The 22310-nt window shown below is 41.4% G+C and overlaps 1 protein-coding gene across 5 annotated transcripts in view; it reads left to right on the plus strand.

Moving 5' to 3' along the window:
* Positions 1 to 22310, plus strand: part of SEMA6A (semaphorin 6A) — a 115482-nt gene that overhangs the window by 39669 nt on the left and 53503 nt on the right. For all 5 annotated transcript variants that reach the window (XM_069776898.1, XM_069776900.1, XM_069776901.1 and 2 more), the window contains exons 2-6: positions 11577 to 11714; positions 14359 to 14476; positions 19645 to 19705; positions 21203 to 21265; positions 22122 to 22223. In XM_069776898.1, the coding sequence (XP_069632999.1) occupies positions 11615 to 11714; positions 14359 to 14476; positions 19645 to 19705; positions 21203 to 21265; positions 22122 to 22223 (444 nt within the window). In that variant the 5' untranslated portion in view covers positions 11577 to 11614. The remainder of the gene's footprint in view (positions 1 to 11576; positions 11715 to 14358; positions 14477 to 19644; positions 19706 to 21202; positions 21266 to 22121; positions 22224 to 22310) is intronic.

Here is a 22310-nt window from a genome sequence, read left to right on the forward strand (position 1 = left end):
TCGTGCATACAGCCTTCAGTCTCATTAAAAAGTAATTTGATTTTCTGGTCTAAAGTCTTTTGTGTTTTTTTCCTCTTCTATCTGCTGGCAGGAATTTAGGTCTTGGCTGTAGATAAGCTCCTGGCAGCTGATCAGCTGAACGTCCACATTATTGAGGCCAACCCAAAGTTAGAGGAAACTCTCCCTGCAGCATTTGATATAAATCACATAAGCAGCAGAACTGCAGAGTAAGAAATAAGAGTAGCAGTTTGCCAGCTACGCTGTCTTCTTCCCTGTTCCTGCACAGGAATTTCTGTTCTGTCAGGCAAGCTAGGAGGGATTCATTTGGGTTCGAAAACACCTGGCAGACTTGTTAAAAACGCGTAACTGTGTGTGTCTACTCATCAAGCAATCTTGCTGAATTCACATAGATGCACTCAGCTAATGAACCATTGTTTTTCCTGCATCCCCCACCTTTAAGGAGTGAAGTTGCAGGGATGGGGGAGAATAGGAGGAGGTTTGGGAATAGGTCTTTGGTTGTCTGAGAAAGCTTTAGTATTTCAGTTAGAGCCAAACTTTCTTCAGTGAACCCCAGAGCGAGAGTCTTCCCGTCCTGGTGCTGGTGGATGTTATTTCATCACTGGGATGATGCCTGCGTTCTGTCTGTTGCACACAGCATGGTTTTTTTCAACTCCACAAAATTAGCTGGAATATTAGTAATGATGTTTTCAGCACCAGTCATTAGCTGTGTGCTGGTGCCATGACAATGTCTTCTCTTCTCTTCCCGTGTATCTCATTATTTGCAGTTGGAACCTGAATGTAACCAATCATTCCTAAAATAGCTGTAGGACGTGTGAGCAATATAGAAACGTCTTTGTCTTGCTGCAGGGTTTTGGGCTGCATAGCTGAGCCTGCCCTAGCGCAGGACCTGGAAACAGGCTGCTGTCTCATCTGGGTGACAGTCTGGATTGTCCTTTGCAAAAACCCTGCACGTGGTATCGAAAAGACAGAGGATATTTCCCGCAAAAGAAGAGAACGACTTTGCCTTGCTCTACCAATGAGCCGGAGAACGGATTAGAGGCTTTTCCTATCCGCAAGGAAGCTCATCTATCATGCCCCATTCAGGCAGTCATACTCAGTAGGCTTGTTCTCTCTTGCTACACTGAACCTTTTTCTCCACAGCTTTTCCAAAGAAGTAAAGCACATAATAACAGAGCTATTGCTTTTGTAACTTGTACTACAGGCATTTGTCAATGCTGCTTTGACTTCCTTTTCTATGCTGCTCTAATTCCCTCATGCTGTGCTAAGAAGCAGGTGTGAACAAATGTGTAAGGATGCCTGTATTCTTCAGTAAGTGGGTGAATGTGTGTCAGAAGAGAGTAGTGTATTTATGTGGTGCAGGGGCTCATCTCTGTCTAACTGTAATCTTCTTTCTTTTACTTTTTCTGACCCACACCACCTCAATTTTAAGTTTGCCCTTGAAATCACATCAGGTAGTTCGTGTTCCCTCGCAGTAACAGAACCCCAGTAATTAAAGTGCTCTTGCACCATTCTATTAATTACAGGAATTGTGATTTTTATATTCAGAGGTTAATTGATGATATCTGCATATAGTATTTTCCCTTAAAATAAATCGAATTACAGGAATTACCCTTATGTCCAGGTTAACAGACAATATCATTTGTCTCAGCAGTATCCTGGAAGTAGGATTTTTCTTATGTATCTGTTGGCTTCTTGCTTTGCCTTCTGTTTTCTTCATAACCCTGAAGCAGTGGAATGAAGAGAAGAGTGAAAAAAGTGCCATGTTGGGATATTGAGGTGATCCCTTTACTCAAAAGGCATTCTTGAGGGTAGAGTACTTTCTTATATTAACTTGTCCATAAATCTGTTTGGATTATATATGATGTAAAATTTGGGAATATCTTGGGCATGAGTCTAGGCGGAGCAAAGCTCAGAGTCTGCCACTTGCAGCTAGCAATTACTAGCAAACTGCAGGAACTGTATTATTGCAAGCATCATGCTCATCTCAGAGGAAAAGCAAACTACATAGATTTTCTGTCTCAGAGTCAGATTTATTCTACCCCTTTAAGGTTTCCAAAAATATCAGCAAAAAACATTGGGCAACAAAGAGCAATCATGAAAGATAGAAATCTATGAAATTTCTCTAAATTTTTAATAAAAAACCTTTCCTGTGATAGCTGAGCCTTTTAGGTTTGGGTGAATATCTATGAATATATAGGCATATGTGAATGGATGGATGTCTGAGAGAGGGAGATGTCAGAGGTAGTGCTGAGAGACAATGTTACCAGTTAATTTGATTGTTTTCTTAGCACTCAGAGTCCTTTGGTTTTTTTCCCTACCTGCTTGTGCTTATCCACAGGCATTTTTAAAATTTCCCTCAGGGATTACATTTGTTTTGTGGACATTTTTGCAGTAATCTGTTTCATGCTTTTCTGCAAGGTGCAGAGAAACATGATAAAGCTGATTTCATAAACAAATGAAATATTTGGCTAAAATTATAAATACATATTAAGAACTCTTTTCTTACCTGCATTTTTTATCTGTCATAGACAAACATAACCTATCCTGATGAGTTTGCCTGATTTCCAGAGGGAAAAGCTTTATGCTTTTTTCCACCAGTAGCAGTCAGCTTGCCTGACCACAATGTGTCCGCATGTCCTTACACTGAGCAGCCTTCCCCAGAATACAATGCTGAGGTTTGGCCTGAGTTTTCCTGCTGCCACGACTAGACTATTGCAGTGTGGAACAAGCGGTGGGCTCTCCAGAGGTGGCTGTTGGGTGGGTAGTATGGTGTCCACAGCTGGAGTAATTAATATGTAAATGGTAACGTCTGTTCTTAGCATTTGCAGTGTTACCGTAGATTTCATTCACATTTTGAGGGTAGGGACATAGTTTGATGTTGTATCAGACCACTTCATGCCAAAGTTGATTGATGCCTTTTGAAAAAATACTCTGACAAACTTGCTGTTTCACTCAAGGTGAATGAAGCTGGGTTAATGAGTCAATTTTTGCATAAATGGATTTAGGGCCAGAACTGGCCAAATTGCACAAAAGCTAAGCAGTATGCTCTGATTACTTAACAGCTGACTTAAATGTGAGGATTTGCATTTGTCTACTGTTTTATCACCTTAAAAAATGGACAATTCCGTTTCAAATAAATGAAACAAGTTTCCTGAAGAATACAGCCATGGTTCATGCATTAAATGCATGAACGTTTCTTGCATTAACAAAAAGCAAAGGAGAATTGTTTGTGATTACGTTGAGCTTTGAACACAGTGATATGATCTATGGGATCTTAACTTTTTCTTCAAAGTTAACCTATGCCCTTGTACATTGATCTGATCTGTTATGCAGACATAAGAGGACTGGAAATTAAGTTTTTCTTCCTGGTTAGAGAGTGGAGGAGGGCTGCAATCCATTTAAGTATGTACCAGCAGTGAAAGGAAGCAAATGCTAAGTATCTGAGTGAATCTGACCTGAAGAGTTGGCTGAGCTGTAGGGATTGTTTTAGGATTACTGCCTGATACTAATGTTATGTTTACAGCAGGCATGTGGCAGCTGAGACAGTGTGTGCAGGGCTGTGTCAAACTTTTAATCAGTGACAATTGTCAATACTGTTGTGAAAATGTATCGGGCTTCGTGTTTCACCTTTGTTATCTAAAAGGAGGGGAAAACAAAGGGAGGCCACATTGCTTTCCCATTACAGCTTTGGGTTACCTGCAGCCACATAATTTTTATTCCATCCATCAGATGAGAGAATGGAAGGTCAGTTGACTGGCACTGATATTTCCCAGTCAAAGAGAGGGTTGGGGAGAGTAATGGTGTTGCTGGTAGTGTATCTGTTTTCTATTAAGCATGCTGAGAAGAAACAGCAAAGTATATATTAGAGATGGCGTTCTCTCCTGTCAAAAGGCACTGATTGCTACATTTAGCTCTTAAATCAATTCAAAATCTTGACAGAGGTTTGCTGAAGTCCCACAAATAATCAATAGAGCTATTTTTATCTCTTAAATGAGTGAGGCTTTTAAAAACAATAAAGACATCTTTGTAATGACCAACCAAGCTGTTCCAGAGTTAGGTCTGTTGCTCTGCGTGGTTGGGGGTGGTGAGTGAAAGGGGTTATTTAGGCATTGCCTTTGTTCCATTCTGCAGGTTTATAACCCCAAAATAAAATTGCAAATGTTTCTGGCAGTCATCCTCCAGGCACAGATGGCTTTCCTCCCAGTTTTGGCAAGCCTGATTTCAGTATAAAACTGAGCAATTATTAGAAAGTGAAATATTGCATGATATAATACGACTACCGCCACCATCAACATCATGACAAATGGAGCGTTCATTGTTTCTGGTGCTGTGTCAGAGAGCTAGTGCCACTGCATTATCCCTTCCTCTAAAACCTGTACCTTTGCTGCTGCTGGTGATGCATAGACAGAGGGATGGAACAGAGCAGATGCTTTAGCAAGGAACTGTGGCCATTTTCTCATTTGCGTTGGCTCTATATTTCAATGCAGATATCACTGAACAGGTGGCTGATGAGGCCCCCGTGGACTGTTTACAGTAAAGGTTACAACCAAAATCGATAGGCCTGAGATGCTTCTAATTCCATCTGGGAGATGTTAATCTTCCATCTGACTGTTCCCTCTCTGAACAGCAGCATCCTATTAATGCTGCAGTCATCGGGGATGTCTCACTCAGGTCAGCAGAAGGTTTCTCCTATTTAGGCCTCCATTTGTTCTTTACATTTTCTTTTTGCACTGCGCTGGATCGAGCAGTAATGTTGATCTTGACAAGACAGGTTGCCAGTATTAAGCATGCTGAGTTTTGCCTACTGACTTGACACCTGCTACTACGGTTCGGCAGACCGAGGCTCATCACTGCTGCCTGGGGGTTGTCCAAATCTTTTCAACTTATCGCTTACTGAAGCAGGAGGGAGTGATGTTACGTATCACAGCTGACATTATTGTGCGTGATGTATGGCCTTGTAAAGTTGCAAATGAGGGGAGAGGAAAGCTGGTAAGGACTCACGCTTGCACAAACCTGAACAAAATAAGCAAGTACCCCTGAAACATGCGTGAAAAGTACTTTGTATTTTGGCTGAAGTTTTGTTTTAGATGCACGTTTTTGCAAGTTTTCATGGGAAGAGCCGCATGGTCCATGTGTCTGTGTTTCATCAGACTAGTAATGAAGTTCATATTATGCTTTTTAATGGAGGTGGATGCTGTTGCTTACTATATGAGGCAAAATCGCTCTCATTGGTGTCTTTCCCTTGGGCCTAATCGTCACATCTGGCGTGCAGCCCGCGGCAGCTGGGCAATGAGTAAGCAGTACTGAATCCAATTAAAATGGTAGTAAAGCGTGTATAGCAGAGGGCACCCATGCATTCCTCTTACGGTCGGGGAGAATTTTTTGATAGTGCACAAAAGATGAGAGAGGGTGTGCTTCACACACAGAATTTAGGGTCAACAGGGATGCCGGACAGGTGGGGGCTTCCCTTGGGCACTGCCTCCCTACCCTCACCAGCATTCAGGAGCAACCCCTTGTTACTGCATGATTTGAAGGAGTACAGGTGATTACCCCAATGCATTCACACACCAGCCTCTCTGGTCTAAGGGCCAGCTACCTGGAGTGCTAGAGTGCTTTTTTGGCCACATGAAACGAATGGCCAGCTGTAGAGACAACAGGAGCGGGACAGGAGAGGAAGGATGAATGATGGCCGCACCATCGGTCACAAAAAGATGATGGAGGCTGGTAGACATGATGGGCACAGAGCTGGCATTAAGTCTCTGTGGCCACCTGCGCCACCATTCAGGTGACTGAGCAGCAACTGTCAGGGAAGGGACGACACAAGAAAAAAGCTGGCCATTCTGGGCACTGTCCTGCCACGTGCCAATTCAGTTGTAATGTCTGGCACACCATGCTGTGTCTTGCTGATAGCCACTTGTGTCTCCTCTCTCTTGCGCTCCCCAAGCACCCGCTGAGCTTCTGTTCGCTCACATCTGTCTGATCCCCTTGGCACCACACAGCCTGGGCATTTTGCATGATCCTTTCTGCTGCCAGGTGCAGCCGTGCGAGGTGGCTGAGCAGCAGCTAGCCCACCACCCAAACACGCGTAGACAAAGGATGCTCTCCTGAACAGCTCTGCTGTGCCGGCCTAACTTTTCTCGTTTTCTGGAAGCTGCAGCCTGCAGGTTGTATTCCTCTGTTTTTGTTGTTGTTGTTGCATTGTTCTTAATTCCTTTCTCTGACTTGCACAGAACTCCTGTCTTTCACTTTCTAGGAACTGTGAATTTAAAGGGGTAAATAGCAGTAGCAGCGTCTTCCACTCAGAGATTTCCAAAGACTTAGCCAAAGGACATGAAGGATGCTTGCCAGCATCTCATGGCAAATCTGCACCATAGCAGGGGAACAGCAGTCAGGTCAGCCAACTGGTTTCTGTGCTCTGCCTTCAGCAGGGCAAAGCATGTGCTGTGTAGATCCATATGTATCTTTTTATGTACAGGCAAACAGATCTTGCTCTGCAAGTCTCTTTCAATGAGACGCTGAAGTAGGACATGGGTTTCTGGTGCACTTGCATGCCTTTAAACCTCTTACTGCAGGAGAATCCCAAATCTTTTTGTTACATCTATTACGCAATTCAAATCTTTTTCTTCCCTGCTTTTTTATGGTCCTTTTGTTTTTCCCAGGATAAGAAGTGCTGAATGTGATGAGAAGGGCTATTTGCTGAGTATTTCCAGGGTCACTTCACAGAAGCTGCTACTTTTCTGGTCATGCATTTTTCCTTTTGTAGTAATTCAAATTCATCCAGCTTCAGTTTTTAGTTTTCTCACTGTTTGGTTAAATGCTGTTCCTTCTTACTAGACTTGCTGTCTTTTTGAAGAATAAGTTATTTCTACATGTTTGTGGAAACAAAAGAATTCGTTTAAGTCAGTCATGGTTTTTTATGGCCATTAGGTTTTCTGGTCTTGCTTCATGCATAACACAGACCATTGAATTTTGTCTGGTAATTCTCACATTAAGCTTAATAATTTGTGGATCTAAGTGCAGCTGTCATGTATGAACACAACCCATCATGGTATAAAGAAGGTTTGTAATAAATGAATATAACAAGATCTGTCCATTACTGAGCAGGCTTACTGTGCCATGGGAAAATTCTTACATGGTTACATACTTTGATTTTACTTGGAGTTACGCTGGGGTTAGCTGAAAGTACAGTGAGACCAAACCAACGACATGGGAGGTTTTCTAACATGGAATACGTCCCTTTCAACAGTTATTTATAGAATGTGTCTACGCAGTCATTGCTGTTGCTGTTGAATTTGTTCTCAAGATCAAATCTGGCCTTAAGCTTTTATAGAGTTTACCAGGAAGTTAGCTGTTCCGTTTAGGATTTTTCATGTGATTTGTATAACCTTTCTGGAACTCACAAGCTATAGATACAATAACCTGGTTACCAGGGTATTATGGCAGCAGCCATGTAATCATTTCCTTAGCCAAACAGCTATTCTATATGCATTTCCGCCCAGAGTGTTGTTCACTAAACACTAAAAATATCAGACAGCAAAAAGCAGAGCTCATCATGGTGGCTTTTTGTTGGCTCAGATAGCTGTCGATAGCCATAGTGGAGGGCACTTGGCACAGAAAAATCAGACTTTTCTCCTTGATTTGGAATGATCATTACTTTCTTAGCTTCAGAAACCCTTTCATGCCAGCAGTACGATTTTTAAAAATTAAATGCCCTTATTTCATGCATCTACATGGGGGGTATATGTATATGAATATGTGTATTTATATGTACACATAGGCTTTGAGTGAGTAAATATAATAGTAATAGCAACTATATTGCACTAGTATCCAAATGTCCTACTTAGAAGTGGTTCACCTTTGGGCTTCAGTGTACAAACAGAAAAACTTACTCCATGTAGGAAGGCAAAACTTCAATTTCTATGTACATTAAGAGATCATATGGTTTATTTATACTTAATCATAGTATGACAAAAAGGAGGAAACACAGAAATAACCAGAACAAGTCATCTTACACAGGTATTTGAAACCATCAGCTTCAGAAAGAAGAATCAGAGCACCAAGTATCTTGCATAAAGTTGTATTTGCATTGGTCTTAGGCATGCAAGAAGCAGATTACTTGGAGGCTTTCTGAAGCATGGAAGAAATCTGATCTACTCCACCAACTCAATGTCTACAAGTCATTGCATTAGACATAGATTATAAAACATGCTCTTAAAACATTTCCAGGGATGTATTTTATTAGCATGTCTGCTAATAAAAAGCCACCACCAAAGCGCACTCCTCTTGTTCACAACTAGCTTCCTTCAACAGGAGCAGTCATCATGTTTTGAACAGGGAGAACTGGAGTTCTCAAAGCCAGTTCTCTCTCAACCAGTATGGCTTAATGGAGGCCAGATTGAACTGCAGTGGTCTACAGTGACTGAAGATCTCTCCACTGATGTTTGCAAAACTTCCATTTGGAGACAGTGCCTGTACTCACTCAGCATCACTGTCTTCGCTCATGCTTCATCAGACACTGCGTTCACAAGCACTTTTGATGAGAAAGTAGTTTCAGCACAGTTGCAAGTGAGAACATTTGCATCACTCCCAGGAGCCCAACCAAAGCTGAGTATTTGCTGAAAAGGAAATTTGTACTAAAAATAGGTGTGACCTTCTCAAATCAGCACTTTTCTGAAATTCCACTGAAACAGTACAGCTCTTTCCACCATTGTAAGAACAGCAAAAGTAACGTTATGTTTGAATAATTACCTCCTAGTAAAAAGCTGCCTTTGGATGCAACTTGAGTTGTACTCAATGTTACTTTATTGGCACAGGCATTTGATGTATCAGCTGAATTGTTGACAGATCAAAGTAGACACTTTGCATTTGCTTTGTATAAATTTGAACAACTGTGTTAGCACTAGACCAGCAGAGAATTATGCTTTTTTTTTCCTCTCTTCTCCCTCGTTTCTTCCCCAGAAGGTACCCTTAAGAATAACAGAGAATTTCATACACTTAAAAACCTACTAAGTTTTTAGTCTTTGTTACAAGGCAATATGTCAGTTCATTTGTCATTAATTCTTTTCAGGTAAAAGAAAAAAGATCTGGCCTGATAACATGTACCTAAAATGACAAAGTAAGCGTGCTGGGCATTGTTCATTTTCCTGGAAGCTGTCTCCCTTATATATTTACGTGGAGCAGTACACATGTCTGAATGAGAAGTAGGGAATGGTGGTGCAGAATCACCCATGGGAAAAGTTTTTCAAGCTCTAGAGTGGAGTGGCAGCAATATGTCTGCAGTACTGTAATGCTTTCCTCATAGCGTACACACATTGTTAGATAGTGGATGATGTGCTGATAGGGAGTAGCAGAAAGTAGCTATTCTTACGCTCCAGAGTCTCACTGTGAGCCAAGTGGTTTGAATTGTCAGCCTGCAGACTGATACCGTGGATGAATACAGTTTAAGTGGAAGAATTGGATTGCTTGATAAGTTCTTCCAGTTAAACTGTTGCTCTTCATGTGCATTTCTGGAAAGACTGCTGCATTGGTCTGTAACAATTTCAAGAAGTAAAGAATTTCGATCTATCTGTGTATTAAGGCACTTTGTTTTGTCACTTTGCAGTGTACTTACAGGGGCAAAATTTTTAAAGCTGGAGAACTACATTTAAAAAAAATCGTGTAGAGAGAAAGGAATTAACCCCTTTAATGTGTATATCTTAATTTTAATTCAAACCTTTGGGGGGAAACTGTGTTTCCGAGTATTATATTTACTTCTGCTGCTTATGTCTACTTTGGGCATTCCTAACAGCCCCAAATGATGTTTCACTGGGCATGGAAACAAATAGAAAGAAACAGTTTCTGCCCCAGAGAGCTAACAGTCAAGAGAAAATGTAAGAGGTGATTAAAGAGACAAATGGAGGAAACAGGTAAAGAAAGCATCTGCAGGCAGACATAGCTGTGTCAGTAATCATACTCAGCTATCGGCCTAACCAGCACTAGATGGAAATGCTTCTCTTGGGGCTTGTATGTACTATCTTCTAGCGTGCATTCTCATACAAGGTATAATAAACAGACAGTGTCTGCGTTGTGTTGCATTTATTCTTGTTATTTTTATCCTTTGCCATCCATCTGACATTGTTCAGTTAAGGTGTCAGTCATTGCCTTACATTAAATTTTATTTTTTCTAGTCTCAGTGTAACTCAGTCTCTCACTTATTTTGTTAATAGAAATAGAGAATCAGCCAAGTTTCCAATTTGTGTGTTTGAATAATAATAGGCAAACACAGAGTGTAATAAATCATTAGTCCTTATGGACTGTATCACCCTGCAACAGAGTCTCTATTCCAATCCAGTTATAGAAGCTGAAATTTTAGTTGAAAGCAAGTATCTGGTAAGGCAAGTTAATTATTGTGACATTTTCAAACTGTGTAAAAGATGAGGAATCAGCTGTGTCTGTGAAATTACAACTGAAAATGCAACACTCAAGACTTGTTAATGGTTTTTTTGGCATCAAGAAAGGAGACATAGGTATCTAATATTAAATGGTGTTGCAGAAGAGCAAGTTAGCACTTTGTTTGCCAAATTAAGTTTCAAAGACTATGTAGGTTATGAAGTTTGACTTTCTGCCTGTAAATCTTGAATGACTGACAGACTACTGTAAAATAGCTTTGTTCAAAAGGAGTCTTTGGCAGGCGGCATCAAAGGTTTGAAACTCTGGAAGGGATGAAAAGAAAACCCCACTTTTACACTGATTTCCCCTACAGATCAACGTCTCTGTAAAATTTGCCTGGGAATTATGAGCTATTTACTGTATTATGTGCTGGTTTTTTTCACTGTATCCAATGGCCCCTGTGGTTCCTTTTATCTTCAAGATTTAGGGATATTTTTGTACATGAAATGTGAATGAGTGAATGCATCAGTGGAACACAGGGGAAAAAAACACTGGTTTTAGACAGTTCTTTTCTCCTTTATTTTATCACAAGTTGTAGTATTGGTTTTATGGCACCTAAATCTATGGGTACATATTTTTATGGTAAAGCCCAATGACATGCACTGCATGCTCCATCAAGCCCTCTCAGTGTTTCTTCACTTGATTCACAACTCTGCAGGGTATGAATCAGTCCCCTAGTATAACCCTTAATCTCTTTTTAACCAGAATAATGTGGTGTGGTTTTTTTTATTTATGGTGTGTGTCATCGTGTCATCATCTAATTATGTAAACGAAAGAAGGGGAAAAAAAAATATTTCCCGGAAAAATCTTCTTAGCTGTCGATCAGTGCGGGAGACAAAGTTTCTTTATTGCATAAAAGCAGCTGAGGCAGAAAATTCTTCATAACTCACAGATACTTCAGTCTACCCTCAAGCAAGACGTGGCACTGCTGGGGCATGGGCTAAAGGGAAACTGGTCTGGTAGGGCAGTCTCTTCTGAGAAGCGTGACATACCTCCTCAGGTATGGTGAGAGGCTTGAGGAGAAGGAAAGCTCCCTCTGCTTCCCATTGACTCTTTTTAGCTTTCTGTATGCAGTCGTTAAAACTGCACAGACAGAAGGTGCTTAAGCCCTTGTTTGTCTTCCACAGGGTGAAGTGAAGAAGTGAAGCCTCACAGCTGAACTACTATGAGGTCAGAAGCCTTGCTGCTATATTTCATACTGCTACACTTTGCTGGGGCTGGTTTCCCAGAAGATTCTGAGCCGATCAGTATTTCGCATGGCAACTGTAAGTATAAGAGGCCAGAGGACTTCATTTGCTTAATACTGATCAGGGGACTTCAAATCAACAGTATTTTATTACAGTGGCAATGAATAAAGTTGTTTTTCTTGATGTCTCCCACATCAGGCAATTTATGTTCTCAGATACTAATATAGGAACATGACTTTTTCACATTGACTTATGACTACTGGGTGGTAAACTCCTTGATCTTCCAAAAACACAGCCTTTCTCCTGAAACAGAGACACTTCAGTAGCATGATCAAACCAATTAGGAAGCCTTCTCCCCGCTCTGCCCCATAATCAAAGTGTCCCTCACCTGACTTGTGAAAATATAGTTCTGGATAACCAGTGAAGCACTTCAGAGTTTCAAGCATAGCACACTAAACTGAGCTCTGAAAACATACTTTGTTGATCCAACACAAACAACTGAACTTCTTTAAACTCTGATGGATTCAGCTTTAGCATTAGGCATTTTTTGCTGAGCTGGAAATGTAGCTGAAAACCAAATCAAGACAAAGAATCTTCTGTAACAGAATCTGTCTTCCTTCTTACCAGCAGTAATTGGCAAACTCTCCAAAATCTAGGGTAACACAGACAGCTGCGAATTAGTATTGAGATTTGCTGGCAAAACAGGTGGAAAGCTTTCTGTGCATTTCGCCATGCAAGTCAGGCTTAGCATAACTGATTCTTTCACATTTACCTCAGCTCAATTATGATTACTGCAAAGAAAAGTCTTCTGAATTCCCAAAGGTTCAGATGTTTAAAAGGAAGTCTTTGGCGCCTGGGTCTGTAAAAGTATGCTAAGGAGTAGCAAGTCAGCAATGAGTAGGCTTATGTTTAAGCCTACTTTGGGTCAGGAATTTGATTTTAAAGTGAATCTCTCGATTGTCCTTGCTTACTGTGCTTTGGGGTGGCCTTGGCACCCGTAAACTTGTCTGTCTTGGGTAACAGCAAGCTGAAAGGCAGACCCCAGGGGCTCACTTGATGCGCTCCAAATGCTAATAGGCATCTGGGGTACAAGAACAGGGCAGCACTGCTCTGAAGCAAACCCTGCTGAAACATGTCTAGTGTGACCACCGGGTCTTCAGCACCAACATTTTCACCCTCCAGAGGGGTGATGCTAACTGTCCTTGCTAATGCAGAAATAGCCAGTCTTGATGCTTTTGGAGCAGTGGAACATGGGATAACTTTTTCCTCTGCAGCATGGCATGCTGAAGTGCACATGAATGTACAGGCCCCCGGCTCATGCTAGATCCGTGAGTTACAGAGGAAACGGTACTGGACAGAGAACAGCCTGACAGTTCAGCTTGGCATTTTGCATGTAGGACTTGGTCAGAAGGATTAAGCTTCTGAACGTAAATCCTGCCTGGGCTGTCTTAATTTGTTTCTCCAGGAGTTTTCAGCATCTGGTTTGCAGGGAAGTTCCTGTTCCTATCCAGTTTTATCACCAGGCTTTCTGACACATCTCAGGTGCTTTGCTGAAGCCATGCTGTGAATCAATACTTTGACCAAGCTTAATAGGGAAAATACTTTTAGAGGAAAATAGCTGAAAACACTAAAGCAGTAGATGAGTTTCTGAAGAAATAGACTCCCTCAAACAGCTCCAGGTTTCTGGGAAAGCATATTGGTGAGGAAAAGGCTTAGGCACATCTAGATGCTAGTCAGCTCTGTATAACATGCACATGCAGCAGTTCTGCATTGATGATGGTGCTCATCAGAGGTTTATCCTCCTGCCGTCGTCTGTCATTTTGTTTACTTAACTAGCTCCCTAGTTTGTGCATCTAGATGTCATGATCACATGTACATATGAAGTCTAACAGCGAGGTGGCCCTTGGTCAGAAGTGTTCGGCGTTGTTACAGGTTGTACACACAGATCATCTGGGGAGCTGCAGCACACCCCATGTATGCTGAGGTCTCACCAAAAAATTATGGGAACAGAGTGAATAAATGCTCTTGCTGACTTGTAGAGGGTGAGGGAAAGCTGACTTGTTGATAGCGTAAGCTCAGTACAGGCCTTCCAGTCAGTATTGTTGTCCAGTTGCCAGAACTGGAGTATCAGACTGGTTGCCAAAATAATATGCAGTGACTTTCATTTTATAAAGTCCAAGTGGTCGTTTCCCACTGTTTCTCAGAAATCCCCACAGCTGTTCTACAACGGCAGTCCAATTCTGTAGGAAACCCAGGGAGCTGGCAGTTTGAATCAAGGAGAGCCAAGTCTTTTGCTTTAACCACTACCAGCCCAGTCATTGTGGTGATTGATGGGCCACTGTGAAACAGCTTTGTCCTGCTAGACACACTTTGGCAGCCAGGAGCAAACATTTAAGCTCTGCAAGCAGTGAAAGAAAAACTGTGAGAAAGTGCCGTGTACCTGTGTGCCAAGAGCTCCAGAACAGCTTTACGCTCTAAAAAAAACCTCACAATTTTTGTCTTCTACAAAGGTGATGGCTTTCTCCTTTGCAGCTGCAAAGACTGTAACCTTAAAGAACTCTCCAGCCCTCTATGCTTGTGCCTTCCAACTCCAGGCTGTGCTGCCAGAGCAGAACAGAAACCACAGGTTTTGGCTGTAGCTGGGGTCCATGGTGCTCCATGTTATCACCGTTTCAGTTTGCGGTTCTCTTTTGACCCTGTATCTTTTTTTCCCTTCCCGCAGATACAAGACAGTATCCGGTGTTTGTGGGTCACAAACCAGGGCGGAACACCACACAGAGGCACCGGCTGGACATCCAGCTGGTCATGGTCATGAACAGGACCCTCTACGTTGCTGCTAGGTCAGTAGTCCCCTGCTTTGCCACTCTTCCCTTGCTGCTTTCAGAGGAGGAGGGAGAAGATGAGGGATGTTCAGAGTTGTTCTCTGCCGGACACATTATTTTTAGGATTTTTCTCACATTCAGAGAGAGCTTTGCAGGCTCTTAGTAAGACATATTGGAAAACTTGTTAGTTGGTCAACTAAGGTTCAGTTTTGCAAGGTGCTGAGCCAGTCCTTTCAGGAGTACGCACCTCTCCCTCCCTTGGAGTCTGGCAAAAGCGAAGTTGCCAGAGAAATTGTTTAGCCGCGCAGAGGAGAGAGTCCATCCTCATCCTCTAATTTTGTTTGGGCACACCATTAATGACATATTTTAGAGAATGAGTCTGATGGTGCACAAATACATGTTCAGATAAGAGTTATTAAACTGTAGCGTTGCTGGCTTAGGCATGTTTTTAATATCTTGAGACAAAAAAGAGCCAAACATGTTTGCTGCTGTTCTTTCAATGTACTCAGCAAGGTTAATTGAATTTGGTGTCTGGATTTTTTTGGAGAGCTATACTGTGCAGATACAAGCACATGCCTTTTTATAAAAATTGCACTTAAAGCCACCCATTTAGTTTGCATAGCTCAGCATGGCACCATCAGCTTCAGTGGAGCTATACCGATTTATACAGCTGCCAACTTGGCACAGCTCAGCCATTAACACTTCCTCTCCCTGTCTGTTGTTAGCAAAGGAGACTGATGATCTTAGAGTGGGAATTAACCTGATGGATGCAGGATGAAAGCAAGAAGGGTCCAGATTAGCAAGGGTGGGTAGTCCAGTTTAGGAGCTCTTGGACCCAGATCCTGTCTGGGACCTCCCTGCAAGCTGCCCCTCTGGTAGCAGCTTGTTTCCTGCACGTTTTCTGGTCCTTCTCCTCCACTGGAGAAATACACACCCTTCTGCGTGTGCCACAGAGGGCCAGGCTGTTCATGCAGATGGGAGAAGCAGTGGGTGGGATGGCCAGGAGGTGAGAGGGAACAGCTGCTGAACAGGCAGCCTCTCACCACCAGCCCTGTCCTCAAAGCCCTTGGCAGCCTTCGGGAGCTGCCTGGCTTTCTTCTCAAACAGACACTCTCCGTCTTCTGGGTGGTCGGATGTGTCCTGTGGTGGAGATCTGTCTGTTGATCTCCACTCGGCACCAAGTGATCGATCAGCTGCGTTACACCAGCAGAGTCACCGAATGCCGTTTTCACCTAGTCGTGTCCCTGGCTGCTAGAAGAGCACACTTCTACCCGTTCCCCTACCCAGGCATTGCAGCTGTACCGGCAAAGCATGGCTTCTTCGGGCTTCTCGCATACACCAGTCTGTATGGGGTCTGGGTGGCGGAGCTCTGGGTTCTCGCTCATGCCAAGCCGTTGCGTGAAGTCTGGACAAAGAGCATGCATCCCTCCATGGGAGCTGTGGTGGTGTTGGTTGTAGGGCACAAAGTGCGGGCAACCCCACAGCAAGGCCTCCCTGCACTTTGCCTGAGCTTGGGGATTAGTATTTTTGCTGCATTTAGTGTGATAATGAGCAAGGCGGGGGAGCAGGCTGAAGGGGTTTGAAAGGTGGTGGCAGGATTTCCTCCTTTTCATGGCTGAGTTCCCTTTGCTTTCCTTATTTGTTTTGCTTTAAATTAGGAAATCATTTGCAGTTGGAAGGTGGTAAATCCGCTTTGTGGATTTTGCTCTGCTGTATTCATAGTTTGTTCCCAGACTGAGATTGACGCAATTAGACTGGTGCAGTGCCCCAGCAACTGGCATTACAGCAGGAAAACCCAGCGAAACATTTTGGGATATGAGACCACTGTGTGCACAAGTTAGATAGAGAATGCTAGTATTTGGGGGATAGTATATGTACTGGTATTTGAATATGCATTCTTACATATTATGTGGCTATATATTTGTATAAAACAGTTTACTACAATGAGAGTGCTTATATATTCCTAGGGTCTTGTGACCTACAAAAAAGAATAAAGACCTGGTCTGTTTTGTACTTACACAAGCACAAAAAAATCTTCTTATACTTTTTTCCTTTGATAACTTAAAAACTCTTTGACATATTCTTTTCCCCCTCCACATGTTACTGAATAAAATCCCTGCTGGGCTGAGAAACCTATGTGATACAAGTTAAAATTCAAAGGTCATTTTTATCTTTAAGTAATAAACTTCAGAAAATGAGTCAACCTTTGATAACTAGTGTGAATGAAAGTTTATAACTGCAATACCCCATCTCCTTTAGAGGTAGTAGTAAATCTAGAGACTGAAGCAGACCTGTACACAGTCAAAGGTGTTTCTCAGAGTTTTGTAACAAGTTTCACTGAAAACTGTAGCTAACATAAATCCCTTAGCTATCATATCAGATGTTGCTTTCATGCTGGTTTTTTTAGACATTGAAATATAGTGATGCTAAGTTTATGTTTGTACCCAATTATCTGAAAAGCAATCAAAAAAAATTATTAAACATTGAGAGGTTTTATTTGGGGGTCGTTGGGTTTGGGTTGGGTGGTTTTGTTTGTTTGCTTGTTTTAGAAAATCCAGTGTTTACTTTGCAGACAGTTTCTGTGCACAGGAGCGGACAAAGTCAGATTTGAGAACTGCTAACACTTTATTACTGAGCTACTGGCATAGAACAAAATTTCTGCCAGTTGCTTATTTTGTCATATGGGGTACATGACTCCTGTATTAGCTATTACCAAATAAAATTTTGTGTCGCTTCAGAAAGGCTTTGTTTCAAGTTAGCAGGCAGAGATATCCAGCCAATATAAATTAGAATAACTCAGCTGAAGCCCATGAAGCCATACTGTCCGAATACCTGGCTTGCAGTCTGCAAAGGACCAGCTCTGTTTTCTTTCTCCTGGTGGGAAGGGTACTCCCTCGCTGCCTCTCTCGCACTCACCCACACCCATGCACACACCCCCTTTTCTAAGTTTGCCATGTCTCCTCCTCCATTGTCTTGTATGGTGGCAGCTTTTGTTCACATTATCTGCCTCCCCTCATGTGTATGTACAAAATGGTTTATTGAGCCCAGGAGGAATCAGGATGGCTCCCTCCTCATTTGCAGTTACACATTTCCAGACGATGCACTGAGTGGCCAAGGGTCATGCACAGCCGGTGGCATTATTTAAATTCCCTTCCTCCACAAGATTATGCCATGGCAACAAAACTTGGTTCTGCTGACTGGAGGTGGGAAAAACGGAAGCTCTAGGATTAAGTCAATTTGTGTTAGAATAACTTAATTAGCAGTGAGCTGTACACATACCACAGCTAGTAGATAGTAGGAGTTGGGCAGCAGTGGGAAAAGGAGGGCAAGGACAATCCCGCATTGTCTGTGGTTAGAGTCCTCCCCTGAATTTGACAGCTCTTTCATTCGCTGATGACACTGTCAGCAAGTATGTTTCACAAACAGCATGAGAAAATGCTGTGTAATTTGCGTGATACTAACCCTCTTTCAGATGATCCCGTAACTTAGCATCTGAGTTTTCTTTGAGTGGTTTCTTGAACCAGAAAGTAAGTCCTCTGAGAGTTGTTTTATTGAGAGTGCAATTAAATAACTCAAGACTCATTCTGAGTACCACCACTGTATTTTCTAATTGTCCTGTTTAAAAAGAAAGCATCATAACCACTGGAAAACAAGACTGGTGATTAAAGTCAAGAGCTGTGCTGGAAGGTTTTAGAGCTCCAGCCACACCTAATTTGCAATTTAAGAAGTCTTGTTCCCACTTTTATATAGTAGGAGTGACAGCAACAAAGTGATGTACATAAAAATGGAACCGTGCAGTAATCTTTGAAGCTGGAATCATGCTAATAGGTAATTTTAGTCCAGCACCAACCCTGACCACTGCTCTGCCAGTAAAGTCAGGCAAATAATAAACTCAAGCATTAAACCAATCTTGGAAGTAAATGACAGCTCTGGTTTTACAGAGTCTGGAGGAGAAGAAAACCCGCAGCTCCGCAGTTCGGCATCTTACAAAGCAAACAGCCTCAAGCGCCGCGGCAGATAGTAGATTTTTAAAAGCCAGTTCCCCACAACAGTGCTGCCTCTTTTCTCCACGTGAGAGAAGTGTTGCTTATTCCTCTCTACAGCAGTATTTTGTGTTTGCTTTATTTAAGAGACTAGCACTGTTTCCCCAAAAACCAATAAAATGAAGCTAACCTTGAGAGACTGGAAACAGTCTGTACCCTACTTTTAGCAGACCCCTCCAATGCTGTGGATCATGCTCCGGCTGCACAGATTCTTGCATTTTGAAAAAAGTCAGTGTTATTTCAAGGAAAAATGAGATGCTCAGTCCCAACTGGATGTGGTGGTTACGACAGCATTGTGGGTTGGTGGTTTTTTTCAGATTTTAGGTTCCATACAGAGATGTCCTTGTTCTCAGCTTACACAGAGGAGAATGTTTAAAAATATCTCTTTACCTGAGTAGCTGAGTCTATTTCCTCTTTCCAAGGAGAGATTGGCAGCTAATTGTAGAGAGGGACGGGTTCTCAGGAAAACAGGAAAGTAAATGGAAGAAAGAAATGTGAACTTTTTTTCAGAAGAGTATTTTACAGTTTAGTTTAGTTTGGCCACTGGTGTGTGAAGAAAAGAATGATTCTGGGAATAGTTTTGTGGCTGTCGGCCTTTTGCCTGCCATATTGTCAATCAAATTATCACAGCTGAGGTTAGACACATAATTTAAAAAAACAAAAAAAAAGAAAGAAAGAAGCATTAACCTCTTTTTAACCCTGAATGGCTAAATGTGGCACGTTGACTGCTAGCCCAGGAATCTGGCAAAGGCTGCCTAAGCGCTGTTGCAGCTGATGTCAGGATATGCAAAAACATCTGCATGCTAGATCATGGCATCTGCTGTAGGACCTATAGAGCAGAAATTATATGAGGCTCATCTCCTTTCCAAAATCTCATTTGTTCAAATAACTGCTTTTGGGAAAGAATCTTGCTTCGAAGTTCTGTAGCATTTTTCTTTTTTCTTAATGGGAAGGAAAACAGTTTATATATGAAAATGCTTTTCTGGGAGAAGTAGGCGATGCTGCCAGTAATGTTCCCTGGTAAGACCTGTGATCTTTTTTTGAATGGATTATGGATTATCTTGTGATAGATAGCTCACTTCATAGAAAATGAACTGTCTGACTACTCCATTTGACTTTGCATTCATTTGCCTTTGTTTACAGGGACCATATTTATACTGTTGATATGGACACATCACATACAGAAGAAATTTATTTTAGCAAAGTAAGTAGCTTTTATCATCATCCAGAAACCAAGGACACTAGAACAAACTTCAAATAAATAGGAAGATGACATTGTTTCAAACAACTTGTGAGTGCTGCTGTAAAAACTGTAATAAGCAAGTAAGATGGCATTGCTAATCATATTTGGGGAAAGCTAGAATAGCAATCATGTCCTCTGTGAATTTCTGATAAGTGATTTAGCTGGGCTGATAAGCAATCTGTACTTAAATGCAGTGAGGTCCCTGATGGAACATCTGTCAAACATCTATTCATTTATATTCAGCAGTTTTCTATAACAGCTATACTATCCCAATTAAGTATATGGAAACTTTCATCATAAAAAGCAAGTGCTGTTTACATATTTTCATGCACACAAATTTTATTCACTCATGCAAGTACTCACTAAATAAAATCTTATTATAACACCACTTTGTAGATGTATTCACATTATCTCCATGGGAAGTTACGTTCAAACTAAGAAGAGCTTTGTCTGCATTACCATTTTTTGTATTAACATAAACATATTAGAAATAACCTCTCTTCAGCTCCTTTGCATTGCATTCACATTGTGTAATATGTGCCAAACACAGCCTTGGTCCAGCAGAAGTTCATACCAATTTGGGCATTGGATGAATTCCACTGTAGGAGGAGAGGGCGTTTCATTAGAACTATGAAAGATGCTGAAGATGAGCTTATGCCCAATTGCTCATCAAAAAGTGAGGGCACAGGCTTGTAAAGGAAATAAACATCCATGGTTACTCTTTCAGTGTGGAGCACTTCATGAATGCACTGTGCCTTAGTTTACTGGTGGGAAACTGTCAGGAGTATTGTGACAATAGTGTCTAAGGTGTTACTATCTTAGGCCATGTGTTTTAAATAAAGTTTTATTATAATTAATCAGCCTACCACATTTGACCACTCCTGAAACTCACCGCAAAAATATCCAGGCTGGGATTTACCTGTAAATGTTCTGGAGAAAGAGTGTTAGCAGATAAAGTTAGCAGTGTCTTGATAGGTGGAGGGCTCTCTGAGCCTGTTAGCTGAATTGAAGTGATAAGAATTACCTGAATTTAATTTCTTTGCTAATCTAAAATGTTGTCTTCTAGAATACATAGTTCATTTTGAATCCAGTTAGGGCTTATAGTCCATAAATGTTTATTCTGATGTGCAGAAGAAATTCAAATCAAAAGAAGAGAGCATCTACTACTTTTAAGCGCACATATTTTTGAAAGTTGGCTTATTGCTCAATTCCATTGGTTTAGGTTTTAAAAAAAAAGGATAGGTTTCTAGTCTAATGAATAGATGGCAACACAAAATTAAGTGAATGCTCCACATCACTGATCTTTCATTGTTGTGGTGAATTAATCATGGAGAAAGGGTGCAGAAAGCTTTCAATAAATATATGTTCAACAGCTATTCTCCCCTAAGGGACTTCTACTTCTGAAATCAAATGCAACAACCTCTGGGCTCTAATTGATTTCTTTCTTGATCCTTGCAGAAATTGACATGGAAATCTAGACAAGCTGATGTAGACACATGCAGAATGAAGGGAAAACATAAGGTAGGCAATTTTCATTTCTTCTGCATCTGCCACTTTAGTTTAGTTGCTTCACTGTTATCTCAGGCTGCTGGCTGTGATGTGGAATGGATCATGCCATTCACTTCTTGCCAGTAATTGCTTTTTTCGTCAACTTACTGAAGGCTTTAATTTGCAAAAATAGTTTACTTTTAATGTGGTAAAACATTATGACAGGAGCCACAGCAATATCCTGTAATACTTAAAGCACTGAGGATTTTGGACATAATGCTTAGTGTACTGATTTTGCTTACTACTGCCTCAAAAGCTAAGTGCTGCTGTTCATCCTCCTGCAGGAATTTACCGAGAAGTTTGTGTAAAGCATCTGAAAGTGTGAATGTGTACAGTTGTAGAAGGACTGTTTCTCACACCATTTTCACCCTTCTGTAACCTATGACTAGCACAAGTGGTATCAGAATTAGATGCAGACTCTTTGATTCTCTACACCTGCTTCCCCTTCTAGTTACAGATGCTTTATGCCAATACATTGCACTGGTGATGCTACTGTCTTACAGCAAGATAGATGAGAAGATCAGATTTTTCACTCATGAGGAAAGCAACAGCTTTCAAACAAAATTCACCTATGTGAACAATAGAAAAATCTGAGCTGTAATATGAATATCATGTCTTCAGTTCTTTGTAACCATTTTTAAACCACTAGAATATAAATCAGTTGCGTCTTGCTCATTGTCAGTTAAACATAGTTGAAATAAAGCCCAGAATATCACAGTGGCTACCAGCCAATTTCATTTTAAACCTGACGATGAAATATCATGGCATAAAAATAAAACCAGACACCCAAAATGCAGTACTTAAAATACTTTTTATTATTTTTCTTCAGGATGAATGTCATAATTTTATTAAGGTTCTTCTAAAAAGAAATGAGGATACACTGTTTATCTGTGGAACAAATGCATTCAACCCTTCTTGCAGGAACTACAAGGTATGTGATCTGTTTATGGGATTTCCTTTATGCCTTGTCTTTCTGTTGGATTTATTGTGACTATGCTGGCAACAGCATGAGATTGTC

This window comes from Haliaeetus albicilla, chromosome Z, assembly GCF_947461875.1.
Source record: "Haliaeetus albicilla chromosome Z, bHalAlb1.1, whole genome shotgun sequence".
Classification (NCBI taxonomy): domain Eukaryota; kingdom Metazoa; phylum Chordata; class Aves; order Accipitriformes; family Accipitridae; genus Haliaeetus; species Haliaeetus albicilla.